Raw genomic sequence first — 19267 nt, 5'->3', positions numbered from 1 at the left:
ATCCGACAATGTCCCGGACAGGGCCCCGGACAGGGCCAAACAGGAAGGATATAACCCCACCCACTTTGCCAAGGCACAGCCCCCACACCACTAGAGGGATATCTTCAACCACCAATTTACCATCCTGAGACAAGGCCGAGTATAGCCCACAAAGATCTCCGCCACGGCACAACCCAAGGGGGGACGCCAACCCAGACAGGAAGATCACGTCAGTGACTCAACCCACTCAAGTGACGCATGAACAATGAACACTTTTATTTTAACTTAATATAATACATAAATAAAATCAATTTAGTCTCAAATAACATGAGAACGTATGTTAAAACGAACCACCAGCTTTCATGGGTCTTCAATATTCCCAGTTAAGAAGTTTTAGGTTATAGTGCAGAAAGCAGAGCTTGTCTGCATGGTCCCCTGTCAGTCTGCTCCTCCGCGAAACACAGACCTTATTTGAAGTAGATCAAGACATTCTCTATGGAAGACATGAACGGTAAAATAACCGTAGTATATTCACTGTCTAGGCACACTAGGTAAGACCTGGGTGGACCACCCCCTGTATTTTGGTTAGCGCACAAGATGGTGCTAAGTTAGGTAAGTAGTGGGTAGGCAGGTAAGGTAGGAGAGGGGGCTTTGATATTTACTTTCTTTGCTTTGGTCCCGTCCAGCCCCTTTTCCCCATATTACCGTGTGAAGGAATAAATTCCTAGTAAGCGGTACATTCTCTGCCTTTTGTCATCCTTATTCGCACCTACAGTCCCATACCTCTTTCACTTCACAGGGAGTTGAGTTGTAGCAGGGTGTTGCGTTCCCTCTTCTTAGAGGCGTGCGTAACATATGGTCGGTGATCTGTTTGTTAACTTGTTCATTTTGACTGAAAGACTCAAAAAGATCAGCTTCAGTAAGAGCCAATTTATGCATTATCCGAAAATGTGGTCGGAGGCGCCGTATTGATGGTGTGATGCACGTGTGGGGCCTCCAGAGGCACGCAGAGGCCATATTGTGCTCCATACCACATCATTGTGCAGTGTGTGCACCTCTCAAAATGTGAAATAATGTGGAGGTATAGCTCCACATTGACATGATTGGTTTACGTTAGGTGAGGAAGGGAGGTCCTGTATAAACAGAAACTCACTTCTTTGACAACTTCTTTCACAACTGTTCTGTTTGGCGAAGCACAAGAGGTATGAATGTCCTGACTTCTGCAGAGGCCATATCACCATTAATGCTGCATGCCAATGCGGATGTTGGATTGACCATTCAGCACCTTTAAAAAGAGTGGAACTTCCCATCACTACTGGATTGGAGTGTGGACCTCAACTTTCAATCACCCACTTGGGTATATACTCATAAAAACCAATGAATAGATGGGACCAGCATGTCAAGAGTGCCTGGCTACACAGACAGCTGTTGACGCGCGAGCAGTTTGGATGAAACGATTGAATAACATCTATGTGTACATTTATTTTGCAATGCTCTCGCGCACACAATGTAGCCGATTTGGTCAGCATGTTATTACTAGATCTGCTCTATGAGGTACAGATTGCGCTAATGTAAAACGCTAATAGTAATTAACGTAAATAAAATATAACAGTCATGGGAACCTGGGACCTGACAAACCATAGAAATATATCCAATAAGAGTCGGAGGACATAGGGATACACTAGCTAGAACCTTCTCAACGTGAATCTGGTAGGACAAAAAAGCATGTCCAATTGTATCGTTTCCCCCATGTTGTTCATCAGGTTCTACTGTAGCTGACAGGGTGACATGTTGTGTGGACTAACGACATAAAGCATGATCAAAGCTACCCTAATTTTGAGAAACATTGAGAAATAGTTTGGTAGATTGTTTTTGTGAAATTAACCAGTGATCTACCATGGATAAGCAGCTAGTAAACTATATAATATTGGCAAATACACTTTTCCCATGGGCTGCCCACACGCACCTCACATCCCTACATCAGTTGTAGGTATCCATTCGCAGAAATCTTAGAAAGGCAACAGGAAAAGAGTATTTGCCAATTTGATATTTTTCTAAATGTGATGGTGGGAAATGTTGATGCTCTCTGATACAAGACAATTGAGATAATTTGCAAAGATGTTATTATGTTACATAGAGGTATTTTGTTAGTAAAACAGTCTGCGCAAATGCGCTTCGGGAATCGTCGCAAGGTGGCGGTAAAGTTTTTTTTCTACAGTTAAAAAAAACCTTTGGATGTTTACGGTAAGTTCAAAGTTCTCTCAACTCGGAAGTGTCCTCGAGTAGCTACATTTGTTGTGCAGAAAACTACAGTTAATTGACGCTTTGTGGACATATTCTAATTTTAACACATACAAACAACAAAAATTACATATATTTAGCAGCTGGTGAAGCAGGTTGGTGTATTTACATCATTAACTGTCAATGATTTCAGTGTTTTTTTCCAGTATAAAAGTGCTGCGGCCGCATTGGTTACCATTAGCCGGCTAACAGTTAGCTGCTATGTTAGCCAGCTAACGTCGTTACCTATGTGAAACCATTCGGTCGTAGCAGCTATTCGGCTAGCTAGATATATTCTGTTTTTAATTGTATTGCTTAGGTACATATCGGATATTTAGATGATGTTAGTTTGCTAGTAAAAATTCACAGTGATGTCCTTTATAGTGACTCGATAAAAGATGTCATGAAGCAAGATGGCTAACGTTACTGATTCATTAGAAAAAATATAGTAGCTAGCTTGTAACTAACAAGAAATCCATTCATTGGCAATTTATGCTACATTAATTATAGCTAGCTGTCCGGCTGGCCAACCAGATTTACAGCAATAGTACTGTATGACTCGCCCGCCCCCCTCTTACACTCTCCCCTCCCTCTGTAGTCAGGTCATGATGACCACCCTCGTCCATGACACCACTGAGGCGGTGTGTCTGTGTCAGGAGTACAACCTGTTCCTGAAACCCATCGCCAAGATGACGGTGAGTGACACATACAGTGTCACATACACCATTTGGCTGGAAACAGGACATTGAATTCTACGTTGGGCAGGAATGAGCATTTGAATCAGAAAAGTTAACTGTCACAACCTCTACAAGCCAGGATGTTGAATATAATGTAGTGCATTCAGATTTCTATCATCTAAAGCTGGGGAAAAAGATAAAATGCACAGATGCATGCACACTTGCCGAGCTCATGCACGTGTTTACATGGTTCTGTGCATGCTTCAGGTGATAGGAATCTGAATGCGCTACCAGCGCTTTGAGAAGTTGATGTAATTATACTTTCCTGTTGATATATTGTCTCACATTCCTACCGCCAAAAGGAACAACCACACAGACAACCAGTAAAGCCGCACAGACAACGCAAAAATGTAATTTTATTCAACATTCTGGCTTGTAGAGGTTGAGAGGAAACATTCCTGATACAGATGCTCATTTCTGATCTGACGTACAATTCAATGTTATTCAACATAGTGTTTCCAGGCAAATACACCATACACCTGTACCTGAAGTAATGAGCATCTCCAACGCAATGCATTTAACATCCAGATGAGCATGTATTACAGTAAAATGTATTCTATGATTTCTCTTCCAGTTGAGTGTGGCACTGCCCCAGCTGAAGCTGCCTGGGAAGAGCATCTCTAACTGGGAGGTGATGGAGAGGGTGAAGGCCATGGTGGCTCCTGAACAGTTCTCTGCCCTCAGGTTGGCATGTGCCCTGTCCATAGGAACATATTCATACTGTTATAGCCATAGGTCATGTGTGTTTGCTTGTAGCTTAGCTATAAAAAACACAATCTAATAACAGTAAAACCATGACAATACTGATAATATGGCCAATGGTTTGCATCGTATCAGTATTTTCTGATATGGATACATGTATTGAATGAAGCTGTAATCATCAAGCAATATGTCTCACCGCTGTCTCTCCCCAGGATCTCTAAGAGCACCATGGACTTTATCCGCTTCGAGGGCGAGGTGGAAAACAGAGGGGTGGTGAAGATCCTACTGGCCAAACTGGATGGCAAGAGCATCAAACTCAGCGGCTTCACTGACATACTCAAGGTAACGGAACTGTTATGTAGGGGTCAAAATGTGTCAGGTAAAGTGTGAACAAAAAATCTGTATTTTTGGTGATAGAGTACCTTCCCCAAGTTCTTGTAAAACATAACTTTTTTTACCCTAATCAACCGGACTGATAAATTAACAGGGAATAATACATCATGTAGTTATAACTGATAATAATTTTTCCCTGGTCTGTGGGGTGTCCAGGTGCGTGCAGTGGAGAATAAGATGGACTTCCCGACACGTTATGACTGGGACTCGTTCTTCCGTGACGCCAAGGACATGAACGATACGGTTCCAGGGGAGAGGCCAGACACCATCCGCTTGGAGGGCCTGCCCTGCCGCTGGTTTACCCTGCCTGACGGTCCCCCTGATCGGCCCTCCGAGATGGCCCTGCAGACCATCTTCCGGGTAGGAAAGAACTCATTATATACACTACCAGTCAAAAGTTTGACACACCTACTTATTTAAGGGTTTTTCTTTATTTTTTTTACTATTTTCTACATTGTAGAATAATAGTGAAGACATCACAACTATGAAATAACACATATGGAATCATGTAGTAACCAAAAAAGTGTTAGACAAATCAAAATATATTTTATATTTGAGATTCTTCAAAGTAGCCACCCTTTTCCTTGATGACAGATTTGTACACTTTGCATTCTCTCAACCAGCTTCATGAGGTAGTCTTGGAATGCATTTCAATTAACAGGTGTGCCTTGTTAAAAGTTCATTTGTGGAATTTTTTTCCTTAATGCGTTTGAGTCAATCAGTTGTGTTGTGACAAGGTAGGGGTGGTATACAGAAGATTGCCCTATTTGGTAAAAGACCAAGTCCATTTTATTGCAAGAACAGATCAAATAAGTCCATTACTTTAAGACATGAAGGTCAGTCAATCCGGAAAATTTCAAAAACTTTGAACGTTTCTTCAAGTGCAGTCGCAAAAACCATCAAGCCCTATGATGGCTGTCATGAGGATCGCCACAGGAAAGGAAAACCCGGAGTTACCTCTGCTGCAGAGGATAAGTTCATTAGAGTTAACTGCAGCTCAGAAATTGCAGCCCAAATAAATGCTTCACGGAGTTCAAGTAACAGACACATCTCAACATCAACTGTTCAGAGGAGACTGCGTGAATCAGGCCTTCATGGTCGAATTGCTGCAAAGAACACACTACTGAAGGACACCAATAAGAATAGACTTGCTTGGGGCAAGAAACACGAGCAATGGACATTAGACCGGTGGAAATCTGTACTTTACTCTGATGAGTCTAAATTTAAAAAAAATGGTTCCAAACGCCGTGTCTTTCAGGGATGCAAACTAGTCACCTTTCGGTGAAATTTGGCATTTTGAATCCAAAATAGGTGATCTACGTGATTCGTGTTGATCCGATGAGAGATTTTTTTGGGGGGGAGGGGGAGCAATACTGGGTGTATCCAAGGCTCAGCCAATTGTTTACCTACTAGAATGCAGTGCAGCACGCGACTGAAGAAAGAAGAGATAACCAACTTACTAGTTACAGCATCAGTGCGCCCTCTGGAAAGACAGCTTGACAGTTACAGCAGCGCGTCCCCTGAACAATAACGAAGAGGTAACGTTTGGTGAGAAGCCTGACCACGGAGACGGGGGTGAGAAGGTGACGAAGCGTACTTCATGAGCTGTAACTGAAAAACTACTGGTATTTTGAAAGTTTGAGGTGAGGGAGAAAGTGTGGTGGAACAAGTATTAGCATTGTTAAGTATCTTGTTAGCTGGATCGAATTCTTCGTTAGCTTGCCAGAGAAATGTTGAGCAGCATTAGCCAAGTTATATGATCAAATAATTGAGTTTACGGTGTTAAAATTAGCTTGCTAATAAAGGCAGACAGCTAACATTAGCTAGCTAACATAACATCAGATGAGGTAACATTAGTAACCTAACCAATTCCCTATAGTATTAACTGGTATATGACTCCTTGCCGTTCCTCAAGTGAAAACGCATTAGTTGCTTACTGGACCCTGGCAATCTGTGTGAAATGTTCACTAGCTAACGAACTAACAACTATCTGTTAACTAATGTTTTCCATCTACAGTATGTGGTTAATTTTCAGAATGAGAGAATTAGGTCTAAATGAGGCGTTGCTTGTGAGAAGTGATTCCGGGATCAAGTGTAGATGGAGCTGGGCCTGGCTTAAGCTGGATGCCACTATAGAGGTGAAAGGAACACCACACACTTTCCATCTTTCTCACTTTCGCTGGCACATTGTAGAACAGATGTCCACAGGCAGAAAGTATACAATGTAATAATGTGCAGTGTAGGCCAAATATATTGTTTTTGTTGTGTTGAACTTGACAGTAACACGTGTGTATTTTTGCACACATGTAGCCTTGTGCACTTGATCGATATCTATAGTGGCCACTATAATAGAGCAAAAATAGAATGCTTGCTTGTTTCATTCTATTTCTACTTTAAGATGTGTTTTTCCCAAGTGCAGTGTTTATGTGTGTGTGGTCACAAGCGTTCTATTATAAAGGCTGTCATGGTCACAAGCGTTCTATTATAAAGGCTCTCATGGCTAACTGCAATATTAGTGTATTGTTTTTTTTCTCAAGGCTTGAGTTTCATTTGCAGTAAAGTCTAGGCAACAGAACATTGGATTGCCTTCTTAACATTTTTTAGCTGTGAGTTAGGTTCACATTAACTACTTATTTTACACCCAAACTGATAATGTAGATCATATTCTTTGTTGTTTAATTTGTTAACCTGCATTTCCCCTTAGCAGCGCTTTAATTTCATATTTTTTTTGCATGTTTCAGTGCAACAAAAAACCTGTCACCTTTTTGGGCCCTCACCAGTTTGCATCCCTGATCTTTGTGAGACGCAGAGTAGGTGAACGGGTGATCTCCGCATGTGTGGTTCCCACATGAAGCATGGAGGAGGAGGTGTGATTGTGTGGTGGTGCTTTGCTGTTGACACTTTTGACACTTTTTTATTTTGAATTCAAGGCACACTTAACCAGCATGGCTACCACAGCATTCTGCAGTGATATGCCATCTCATCTGGTTTGCACTTAGTGGGACTATCATTTGTTTTTCAACAGGACAATTACCCAACACACCTCCAGGCTATGTAAGGGCTATTTGACCAAGAAGGAGAGTGATGGAGTGCTGCATCAGATGACCTGGCCTCCACAATCACACTACCTCAACCCAATTGAGATGGTTTGGGATGAGTTGGACTGCAGAGTGAAGGAAAAGCAGCCAAGAAGTGCTCAGCATATGTGGGAACTCCTTCAAGACTTGGAAAAGCATTGAGAGAATGCCAAGAGTGTGCAAATCTGTAGTCAAGGCAAAGGGTGGCTACTTTGAAGAATTTTAAATATATTTTGATTTGTTTAACACTTTAGGTTACTACATGATTCCATATGTGTTATTTCATAGTTTTGATGTCTTCACTATTATTCTACAATGTAGAAAATAGTAAAATAAAGAAAAATCCTTGAATGAGTAGTTGTGTCCAAACTATTGACTGGTACTGTACCTAACAATCAATCACTCAATCCGTCATCGATCAATCAAATCCCCTTATACACACATCCTAATTAGGGCTGGGACGATACCAGTATCACAATATTCTTTCCATGGCTAAAATGAAAACACAAAGCAGACTTAACTTGTGGTCCTTTAAAAACCTGCTGTATGTAAAATATTGTGTTCTATTGCTTGGAATATAAATAAATGTGACTCTGGATGACAACATGATGTTTGTTTCCAACATAAGAAGTGAAATCCACTTTGTTTTGTTTCCTTGCCACGATACTAATGAGTATTGCTATACTGGTATTGTCCCAGCCCTACACCTAACCTTATCACTCCTCCCAGGGCTTTGGTCAGGTGCGTCATGTAGACATCCCTATGTTGGACCCGTACAGAGAGGATACTCTTGATAAGAACTTCAACACCTTCACCTTCGGCGGCCATCTTAACTTTGAGGCGTACGTCCAGTACCAGGAGTACGATGGCTTCGCCAAGGCCATGGACACACTGAGAGGCATGAAGCTCATGTACAAAGGAGAGGACGGCAAGGCTGTGGCCTGCAACATCAAGGTACTGAACTACACACACTATCCACACTACAGACACACAAACATATACACACACTAAGAGGGATGAACCACGTATAGAAGGGAGAGGAGGGTATCCACACTTTTAGATCTGGGTGAAGGTTGAGGGGATTGTCCTGCTGTGTCAGCACTAGAACCGCCATAGGCCAACGACCACTGATGTTTGATTTTGTAAAAGAACCCCCCCCCCCAAAAAGAATGCAACGACCCTCCCTGACTTTTCCTTAAAGTTTGTATTTTACATTGCTCATTGGTCAGAATTTTGAAATCACAAAGTGTTTCAAGCCTTTTTTCTGTTTTCTTCACACCTATTCCCATTTTAACCAGCTAAGACAATCCGCTGTAGGTTGTTGGTACGCAGCCAGGGGCTAATCTGTCTCTCGCTCCTCACTGAATGACAAATGGATGAATGGCCGATAATTGTGCACATTATTTCCCAATTTCATTTTAATTAGGCCTAACTAAATTAAGGAGGGTGAAGAGGTTGATTCAATTAAAAAATATAATAGTGTAAGGATTAGTGTTTATGAGCCTATTTGCCAACGTTGGCGCTCAATTTTATAGCTAATTATTTGACTGCACGCCTTGTAGGTTGATATCATTGTCTTTTACTTTTTACTTTGAAAAATAATCTGTTACAGGACTGTTTTATTTACAATAACTATTACTAATAAAATGTATTGTAAGGGAAATGAAACCATGCTATGTGTTGCAGTAGGCCTTTAGAATAATGCTAAACATATCCTTGACTCAATCCGAGTTAATGAGCGAGGGGAAACAAACGATGCCAGTCAGCCTGCGCAGCCGGCCCATTTGAAACTACCCAAACTACACCCAAACTACACCTAAATTTATACCCAAACTAATTTCACACATAATAAGAGTTAGCCTAAAGACAAGATTAAATTGACAATGGTTTGATGAGTGACAATATTATCAGTTGTCAAATTGTACATGAGAGATGAGTGTTTTAGATTTCTATATAGTATCAGTGTCTGTGACACTTACACTACCGGTCAAAAGTTTTAGAACACCTACTCATTCAAGGGTTTTTCATTATTTCTACTATTTTCTACATTGTAGAATAATAGTGAAGACATCAAAACTATGAAAAACACATGAAATCATGTATTAACTAGGGATGCACAATATATTGGTGAACATATCGGAATCGGCCGATATTAGCTAAAAATGCCAACATCGGTATCGGCCCGATGTCTAGTTTAACGCCGACGTGAAAACCCGATGTCAAAGCTTACGTGCATACCTATATAATGTAGGTACATGACGTAATGACACCACGTAAAATGTTGCCTTACACTTGCAACACAGCATTCCTAACCTAGCCCACAATGTCTGCTGTGTGGATCGAGCAGTCAACAAGTCGAGCAGTGATTTGAAAGAGTAAGGAAATTTCAGCAAGACAACTCAAAGGCGAAATCCATTAACGGCAAGATAATGGGATTCATTGTCCTTGACAATCAACCATTCTCTGTCGTGGGTGATATTGGCTTTCGTGACTGGTCGAGCACCGGTACACACTAACCATACCATGTGCGCTATTGTTCAGATTTTGCCCTACCGGAGTTACACTGTAATTGCGTCACTGCTATTAGCTTCACGACATCCTTATGGAACGCCGTTTGGGTCTTTGCATGTCAAAGATACACGTCAAATAACACTTTTTTATTATTATTTTTTTTTTTCTCCCCTTTTCTCCCCAATTTTCGTGGTATCCAATCGCTAGTAATTACTATCTTGTCTCATCGCTACAACTCCTGTACGGGCTCGGGAGAGACGAAGGTCGAAAGCCACGCGTCCTCCGAAGCACAACCCAACCAAGCCGCACTGCTTCTTAACACAGCGCGCCTCCAACCCGGAAGCCAGCTGCACCAATGTGTCGGAGGAAACACCGTGCACCTGGCCCCCTTGGTTAGCGCGCACTGCGCCCGGCCCGCCACAGGAGTTGCTGGAGCGCGATGAGACAAGGATATCCCTACCGACCAAACCCTCCCTAACCCGGGCGAGCCAAACCCAGATGACGCTGGGCCAGTTGTGCACCGCCCTATGGGACTCCCAATCACGGCCAGATGTGATACAGCCTGGATTCGAACCAGGGACTATAGTGACGCCTCTTGCACTGAGATGCAGTGCCTTAGACCGCTTCGTCCATGTGTGTGTCTGTGTGTTAACTATTTAACTGTACTAGAATGCTTAAAAGGCCTCTAAACATTTGGAATATCGGTTATCGGTATCGGGGTTTTTTTGTCAAGGAAAATATTGGATATCGGTATCGGCCAAAAATGTCATACCGGTGCATCACTAGAAGTAACCAAAAAAGTTTTAAACAAATCAAAATATTTTATATTTGAGATTCTTCAACTTGCCACCCTTTGCCTTGATGACAGCTTTGCACACAATCTTTGCATTCTTTCAACCAGCTTCATGAGGTTGTCACTTGGAATGTATTTCAATTAACAGGTGTGCCTTGTTAATTTGTGGAATTTATTTTCTTCTTAATGCGTTTGAGCCAGTCAGTTGTGTTGTGACAAGGTAGGGGTGGTATACAGAAGATAGCCCTATTTGGTAAAATATACTTTTTTTTCTATTGTGTTATTGACTATGTTTGTTTATCCCATGTGTTGTTGTTTGTGTCGCACTGCTTTGCTTTATCTTGGCCAGATCGCAGTTGTTAATGATAACTTATTCTTAACTTCTTATGGCTGCATCCCGCTACCGGGATCGATATGACTGCAGCCAGATAAAGTGCAGGGCGCCAAATTCAAAAACCAGAAATCTCATAATTTAAAAATTAAAATAAAAATTCCTCAAACATACATGTGTCTTATATCATTTTAAAGGTATTCTTGTTGTTAATCCCACCAAAGTGTCCGATTTCAAATATGCTTTTCAGCGAAAGCACTACAAACGATTATGTTAGGTCACCATCAAACCAAAATATGCACAGCCATTTTTCCAGCGAAAGATAGCAGTTAGAAAAAGCAGAAATAGAAATAAAATGAATCACTAACCTTTGATTATCTTCATCAGATGACACTCATAGGACTTCATGTTACACAATACATGCATGTTTTGTTTGATAAAGTTCATATTTATAACAAAAAAATATGAGTTTACATTGGCGCGTTAGATTCACTAGTTCCAAAAACATCCAGTGATGGTGCATAGCCACATCGTTTCAACAGAAATACTCATCATAAATGTAGATGATAATACAAGTTATACACATGGAATTATAGATATACCTCTCCTTAATTCAACCGCTGTGTCAGATTTCCCAAAAACTTTACGGAAAAAGCAAATCATGCAATAATCTGAGACGGAGCTCAGAACAATAGCCAAATTAGCCGCCATGTTGGACTCAACAGAAACCCAAAAATACATGATAAATGTTTCCTTACCTTTGATGAACTTCATCAGAATGCAGTCCTAGGAATCCCAGGTCCACAATAAATGCTTGATTTGTTCGATAATGTCCGTTATTTATGTCCAATTAGCTACTTTGGTTCGCGCCTTCGGTAAACAATTCCAAAGTCAGAAAGCGCCTCCACTATAACGTGACGAAATGTCCAAAAGTTCCGTAACAGTCAGTAGAAACATGTCAAACGATGTACTGAATCAATCTTTAGAATGTTGTTAACATCTTGAATAACGTTCCAACCGGAAAATTAAAGTGACTTCAGAAGAGCGATGGAACGGACGTCCTACTCATGTGAAGGCGCATGGTGAATGCGTGATCAGCCCGTGGAAGTGATTACTCATTCCTGTCTCCTTCGGCCCCCCTTCACATTAGAGTCATCAGACAAAGTTCTGTTGACTGTTGACATCTAGTGGAAGCCGTAGGAAGTGAAAACTCATCTATATCTCGCTGTCATTTCAATTGAGAGCATGGTTGAAAATCTGACACCTCAGAAACAATTCAAACAGGAAGTGGAACTTCTCAGGTTTTTGCCTGCCATATGAGTTCTGTTATACTCACAGATATAATTCAAACAGTTTTAGAAACTTCAGAGTGTTTTCTGTCCAATATGAATAATAATATGCATATATTAGCAACTGGGACTAAGGAGTAGGCCGTTTAATATGGGCACCTCTGTGCACCTTTCATCCAAGCTACTCAATACTGCCCCTGCAGCAATAAGAAGTTAACTAGCCTACCTGGTTAAATAAAGGTGAAATATATTTTTTTTAAAGACCAAGTCCATATTATGGCAAGGACAGCTCAAATAAGCAAAGAGAAACGACGGTCCATCATTACTTTAAGACATGAAGGTCAGTCAATACGGAACATTTCAAGAACTTTGAAAGTTTCTTCAAGTGCAGTCGCAAAAACCATCATGCGCTATGATGAAACTGGCTCTCATGAGGACCGCCACAGGAAAGTTAGACCCAGAGTTACCCCTGCTCTAGAGGATAAGTTCATTACAGAGTTCAAGTAACAGACACATCTCAACATCAACTGTTCAGCGCAGACTGCGTGAATCTGGCCTTCATTGTCGAATTGCTGCAAAGAAACACCAAGGACACCAATAAGAAGAAGAGACATACTTGGGCCAAGAAACACAAGCAATGGATATTAGACCGGTGGAAATATGTCCTTTGGTCTGGAGTCCAAATTTGAGATTTTTGGTTCCAACTGCCGTGGCTTTGTAAGACGCAGTGTGGGTGAACGGATGATCTCCGCATGTGAATTTCCCACCGTAAAGCTTGGAGAAGGAGGTGTTATGGTATGGGGGTGCATCTGGTTTGCGCTTAGTGGGACTATCATTTGTTTTTCAACACGACAATGACCCAACACACCTCCAGGCTGTGTAAGGCTATTTGACCAAGAAGGAGAGCAACGGAGTGCTGCATCAGATGATCTGGCCTCCACAATCCCCCCGAATTCAACCAAATTGAGATGGTTTGGGATGACTCGGACCACAGAGTGAAGGAAAAGCAGCCAACAAATGCTCAGCATATGTGGGAACTCCTTCAAGACTTGGAAAAGCATTCCAGGTGAAGCTGGTTGAGAGAAAGCTGTCAGGGCAAAGGGTGGCTATTTGAAGAATCTCAAATATAATATATATTGATTTTGTTTAATACTTTTTTGGTTACTACATGATTCCAGGTGTTATTTCATAGTTTTGACGTCCTCACTATTATTCTACAATGTAGAAAATAGTAAAAATAAAGAAACACCCTTGAATGAGTAGGTGTGTCCAAACTGTTGACTGGTATTGTACCTTTGTAAAATAACTCAAAGTTCGAGTGGTGCAGCTCTATTTCCAAATATCATTTTTTCTAAGAATGTCCACGCTGTTCATGCGTTCAGCACATAACCACTCGCACGCTGTCCATGCGTTCAGCACATAACCACTCACACGCTGTTCATGCGTTCAGCACATAACCACTCGCACGCTGTCCATGCGTTCAGCACATAACCACTCACACGCTGTCCATGCGTTCAGCACATAACCACTCACACGCTGTCCATGCGTTCAGCACATAACCACTCACACGCTGTCCATGCGTTCAGCACATAACCACTCACACGCTGTCCATGCGTTCAGCACATAACCACTCGCACGCTGTCCATGCGTTCAGCACATGACCACTCACACGCTGTCCATGCGTTCAGCACATGACCACTCACACGCTGTCCATACGTTCAGCACATGACCACTCACACGCTGTCCATGCGTTCAGCACATGACCACTCGCACGCTGTCCATGCGTTCAGCACATGACCACTCGCACGCTGTCCATGCGTTCAGCACATGACCACTCGCACGCTGTCCATGCGTTCAGCACATGACCACTCGCACGCTGTCCATGCGTTCAGCACATGACCACTCGCACGCTGTCCATGCGTTCAGCACATGACCACTCACATAGCAGCTTTGCTCAGGCTACTAAGCAAAGACTAGTAACATAATACACTTAAAATATGCTATTTAGTTTTTTTAAATACATTACATTATACATACATTTTCTTATTTTCACAATGTTTCTTTAGACCTGCCAAAATGAAGTTACAGTGGATTCATTTGTGATGGATTTAACTCTTGAACTTGTGGTTTTTAGTTTGTACTTTTAGCCTAGAGTAACAAACTAGTTAAAATGCTATTAGGTTCTCTGAAGTAATTGTTTTTTAGTATACTATACTAAGACCTCCATAAACACAACCAAATTCTTCTTCTTCTGATAGCATATATGAAATGTATTTATTAGACTGTTAGAATGTTGATGCACCATTGGCTGGAAGGGGGGGTCCATCGAGGCCAAGTGTATGCTAATGGGGGTTAGTCAGTAGAGAAGGGCTTGTGTAGGACAGCAGGTTTAAGGTCTTTTGGTGAAATGAAAGTCAGGCCATTATAATTCCAAGGATCACTGGACCAAACCGGGAGGCCTGGTCCCTAATCCAGAACTAAACTGTTCTTCCTTAATGAAGAGAGAGATGGAGAAATTAGGAGAGAGAGCTGTCTCTAATCCACATGGGTCACAGCTTCTCAGGCCAAAATAAGAGAAAGAGGGGAGGGGATGAGGAGAGAGAGAGAGGGTGGAAGGAGGAGAGTGGCAGGGGAGTAGCACGTCCTGTCTGTCAGGTGACCTTTGACACGAATAAACACCCGAGTGTCACTAGTGGACCCTGCAGTCCTACACCAACTCACTCGGCTAACTGTTTGCCTGCCTGTCTGTCAGGTGACCTTTGACACCAGTAAGCACCTGAGTGACGTGGCTCTGAAGAGACGGCAGCAGGAACGACTGAGAATACTGGAGTTGGAGAGACAGAGGGAGGAGCTGAAACGCAAGGAGAAGGAGGAAGAGGAGAGACAGAAGGAGGAGGAGAGGTATGCAGAGAAAAGAGATGAGGTCATATGCCTGGTCTGAAAACATTGTCCCCTGTCTTTGCCTCTTTAGTGGTCTGTAGTTCTGAGGCGACCGGATAGGTGTAAGGAACATTGTGATTGCTCCACCTCGTCTTCCAATGAGTGTAAGCGTCCACTTTATTGCTGTCACCCATCCAGTCCTTCAGATCTGCAAACCAAAGGTGGTAGGAACTAAGCTACTAGGGCCCATATTGATAGACAGTAGCAGAGCTATGTATTAGACTAGTGAATGATCTGTGGTTGTTGTGGTTGTAGGAAACAGAAGGAGGCGGAGGAGGAGGAAAAGGAACGGAGGAGGGAGGAGAGGATACGGAAACGAGAGCAGAAGCTGAGAGACCGGGAGGAGAGGAGAAACCTAAAGAAGGTGAAGAGGAGACAGGAGGAGGAGCAGAAGAAGTTGCAGATGAAGATTGCGACGGAGGAGAGAAGGCTGTTGTTGGCTCAGAGGAACTTGGAGTCTATACGCCTTATCGCTGAACTACTGGGCAGGGCCAAGGTACACACACACACTTGATGCATGGTGTCATTTAATGCACCAGTACTTACACCTATACCAATGCACATTTAATACAGACACATGCCGATAGGACCTACATTACAATCTGTGTCTTTCTCATTCTCTCCCCTCCCTAGGCTCTGAAACAGCAACAGCAGGAGAAGGAGAGAGTGGAGAGAGAGGAGCGAGAGAAAGAGGAGTTAGCCCGGCTGGAGCAGCTTGAGGCCTGCAGGCGGGAGCAGGAGGCGGAGTTGAGACGTGTGGAGTTAGAGAAAGGGCGTGCCTTGGATCTGCAGCGCAGAGAGAGGGAGCTGAGGGAGAGACTGGTTGGTAACCTGCTGAAGAAGGCTGGAGGAGAGGGAGAAAACCAGACCTCCACCCAGCCCTCAGCCCTGACCATGCACAAGGGAGTCAGCTCCGACCTGAGTAAGACAGGCAGGGCCCTGGGGGTGAACGGGGTGAGACCGAGGGGAGAGGAGAGACCCAGAGCTATGGTACGATCACACGTCACTGAGAAACAGATAGAGGAGAGGCGAGGAGGCATGGAGGAGAGGCGAGGAGGCATGGAGGAGAGGAGAGGTAATGAATGTAGAAGCAGAGAGGCGAGGGAGAAACCTAGAGAAAGGGAGAGGAGTCGGTCCCATAGCCAGTGTAGGAGGAGGTACAGCCGGAGACGAAGAAGCTCCAGCAGAAAGAGGAGTGATAGTCGAAGGAGGAGGAGAAGTCATAGTTCTAAGAGGAGAAGCGAAAGCAGACGGAGAAGTCGCATTTCTAAGAGGAGAAGCGATAGCAGACGGAGGAGTGGTAGTCGTAGCCACAGGAGAGACAGTCACCATGGACGGGGCCGCAGCAGCAGGAGCACCAGCCATGATTGGAGCAGAAGCTCTAGTGAGAGGAGCCACAGCAGAGGCAGGAGGGGCCAAAGACATAGTCGACATAAAGACAGCAGGAGCAGATCTAGTAGCAGCAGCTCTAGGAGTAGAGAGAAGAGGAGGGAGAAGGACAGGAGTACAGAGAGGAGTAGAGACAGGGACTCCAGGAAGCGTAGTAGGAGTCGTTCTCATTCCAGACGACACTAAACGCAGCCAGAGGAGACAGAAGAGGACCCTATGCCTGGGTCTAGTTTAAGTGATGCATGGTCAGGCATTCTAGTATGCTACTGTCTCTGGGCCATAGCTTCTTACACACACACCTCTTTCTCTCGCTCTCTCTCTCTCCCCCCAATGCTCTTTGTTCATCTCTAGTTGGTTTATTTACTGAATTTAAAAAATGCTATACTGCTATTATGTTCTGTTTGACACATGTAGATTCCATATGTACTGTAGATTGATCACGTGGTTAGTATGTGTCTCCTGTGTAGAAAGACATAGAGGAAGGACACAGAAAAAATACTTGATCTTTCTGGGTCACAGTGAATGGCCTGGTTTGTGTTTCAGAAGAACAGCTTTAGTTGGATTCTGGGAATTGTAGTTAAGGATTAGTGCTTCAGCAGGATGCAGGGATCTGTAGTCCTATGGGAAAATGTCACAAGGTCTAGAACAGTAGATCGACAGCTGTAGTTTAAGTCAAGCTTTTTACTCTAGGATAAAGTAGGGGGGTATTAAACAACTGACCGACGTTGGTTCAATTACTTGAATTCTATTTAGTTTGTGCCGTTTTTCTAGAGAGAAATCGAATCACTCACTAGAGAAATCGAAGCCAAAGACTTACAGGCTGAAGATGACCAGATGTCATGTTTCTGAGTTCCGCGTTTGACCACCAGACGAGACCGTAGTTTTAGTTCTAACCTGGTTAAATGATAATGTCACTATGGCTCCTCCTCCCTCGGAACTAGAAGCACAAGCATTTCGCTACACTCGCAATAACATCTGCTAACAAATAAAATGTTATTTGATAATGTCACTATAACATAAAGTGGTTCATAAACATAAAGTGTATGATTTAACCTGTCTAGGACTGCGGTTCCGCTATACAAATCAACAGAAATCTCATAAATCAAATTTCTCAAACATACAAGTATTAGGCACCATTTTAAAGATAACATTCTCGTTAATCCAGCCACAGTGTGTGATTTCAAAAATGCTTTACAGCGAAAGCTCCACAAACGATTGTTAGGTCACCACCAACTCACAGGAAAAACCCAGCCTTTTTTCCCGCCAAAGAGAGGAGTCGCAAAAAGCACAAATAGAGATACAATTAATCACTAACTGATCTTCATCAGATGACACTCATAGGACTTAATGTTACACAATACATGTATATTTTGTTCGGTAAAGTTCATATTTATATCCAAAAATCTTATTTTACATTGGCGTGTTACGTTCAGTAGTTCTAAAACATGCAGTGATATTGCAGAGAGCCACATGAATTCACAGAAATACTCATAATAAATGTTGATGAAAATGCAAGTGTTATGCATGGAACTTTAGATAAACTTCTCCTTAATGCAACCGCTGTGTCAGATTTTTTTTTAACTTTACGGAAAAAGCATAATCTGAGAACGGCGCTAAGAGCCCAAACCAGAAATTTCCGCCATGTTGCGTAGTCAACATTATTCATAAATAGCATAAATATTCACTTACCTTTGATGATCTTCATCAGAATGCACTCCCAGGAATCCCAGTTCCACAATAAATGCTTGTTTTGTTCGATAATGTCCATTTATGTCCAATAGCTTCTTTTTTTAGGGCGTTTGGTAAACAAATCCAAAAGCGCGATCTGGTCCAGTCGGACGAAACGTTCAAAAAGTTATATTACAGGTCGAAGAAACTTGTCAAACAAAGTATAGAATCAATCTTTAGTATGTTTTTATCATAAATGTTCTATAATGTTCCAACCGGAGAATTACATTGTCTGTAGAAAAGCAATGGAACGAGAGCTACCTCTCATGTGAACCCGCCTGACCGAGAACGAGGCTGCTGGCAGACCCCTTAGTCAAAAAGCTCCCATCCGGCCCCCCTTCACACGAGAAGCCTGAAACAAAGTTCAAAAGACGGTTGACATCTAGTGGAAGCCTTAGGAAGTGCAAAGTAACCCATATCCCACTGTGTATTCGATAGGGGTGAGTTCAAAAACTACAAACCTCAGATTTCCCACTTCCTGTTTGGATTTTTTCTCAGGTTTTTGCCTGCCATATGAGTTCTGTTATACTCACAGACATCATTCAAACAGTTTTAGAAACTTCAGAGTGTTTTCTATCCAATACTAATAATAATATGCATATATTAGCATCTGGGACTGAGTAGGAGGCAATTCACTCTGGGCACGCTATTCATCCAAAAGTAAAAATGCTGCCCCCTATCCCAAACAAGTTAAAGTTCAGTGTCAGCCGTGTTCTGGTGACTCAGTGTTTAACAGCACCCACCCCAGACGGAAGCCTAGTTTCACCATGTTCATTATTTTAATCGTGTCCCTGCTAAAGTTCTGTGGATAAGAACATTTTAAGTTGCCTTATTGATGAAAGTATGTAAAACAGAGCAGAGTGGTGTGGTGTGAGTGGGTAACGTTGTATATAGGTTATATAAAGGTCAGGGTGTCAGGAAGCTCATCAGTCTGTACTGTATATTCTCATGTTTCTCTGCTCTGATGGGCGGCAGCATGTCTTCAACACACTTGTCATTTTATTTGTTGTAATAAAGAAAGTACAAAAAAGTTGTGATTTATTTCAGATGTATATTCTGACTGAATGTGTGGATAGCCTACTAACCTAATACCTACTAGGGATGGACATCAATGCTCG

General features: G+C 42.5%; 1 protein-coding gene across 1 annotated transcript; it reads left to right on the top strand.

The window, feature by feature from the left end:
- Nucleotides 1–2257: 2257 nt before the first annotated feature.
- Nucleotides 2258–17562, top strand: akap17a (A kinase (PRKA) anchor protein 17A). The gene is made up of 9 exons (XM_039014755.1): nt 2258–2375; nt 2858–2954; nt 3571–3680; nt 3911–4040; nt 4248–4451; nt 7898–8122; nt 14845–14993; nt 15288–15528; nt 15666–17562. Exons 2-9 carry the CDS (start codon nt 2865–2867, stop codon nt 16605–16607), a joined length of 2091 nt encoding a protein of 696 aa, XP_038870683.1. The 5' UTR covers nt 2258–2375; nt 2858–2864; the 3' UTR covers nt 16608–17562.
- The last annotated feature ends 1705 nt before the right edge of the window (nt 17563–19267 follow it).

Source organism: Salvelinus namaycush, chromosome 19 (genome assembly GCF_016432855.1).
Source record: "Salvelinus namaycush isolate Seneca chromosome 19, SaNama_1.0, whole genome shotgun sequence".
Classification (NCBI taxonomy): Eukaryota; Metazoa; Chordata; class Actinopteri; order Salmoniformes; family Salmonidae; genus Salvelinus; species Salvelinus namaycush.
Note: the sequence above shows the minus strand (reverse complement) of the source record. Positions and strands in the feature narration are given on the sequence as shown.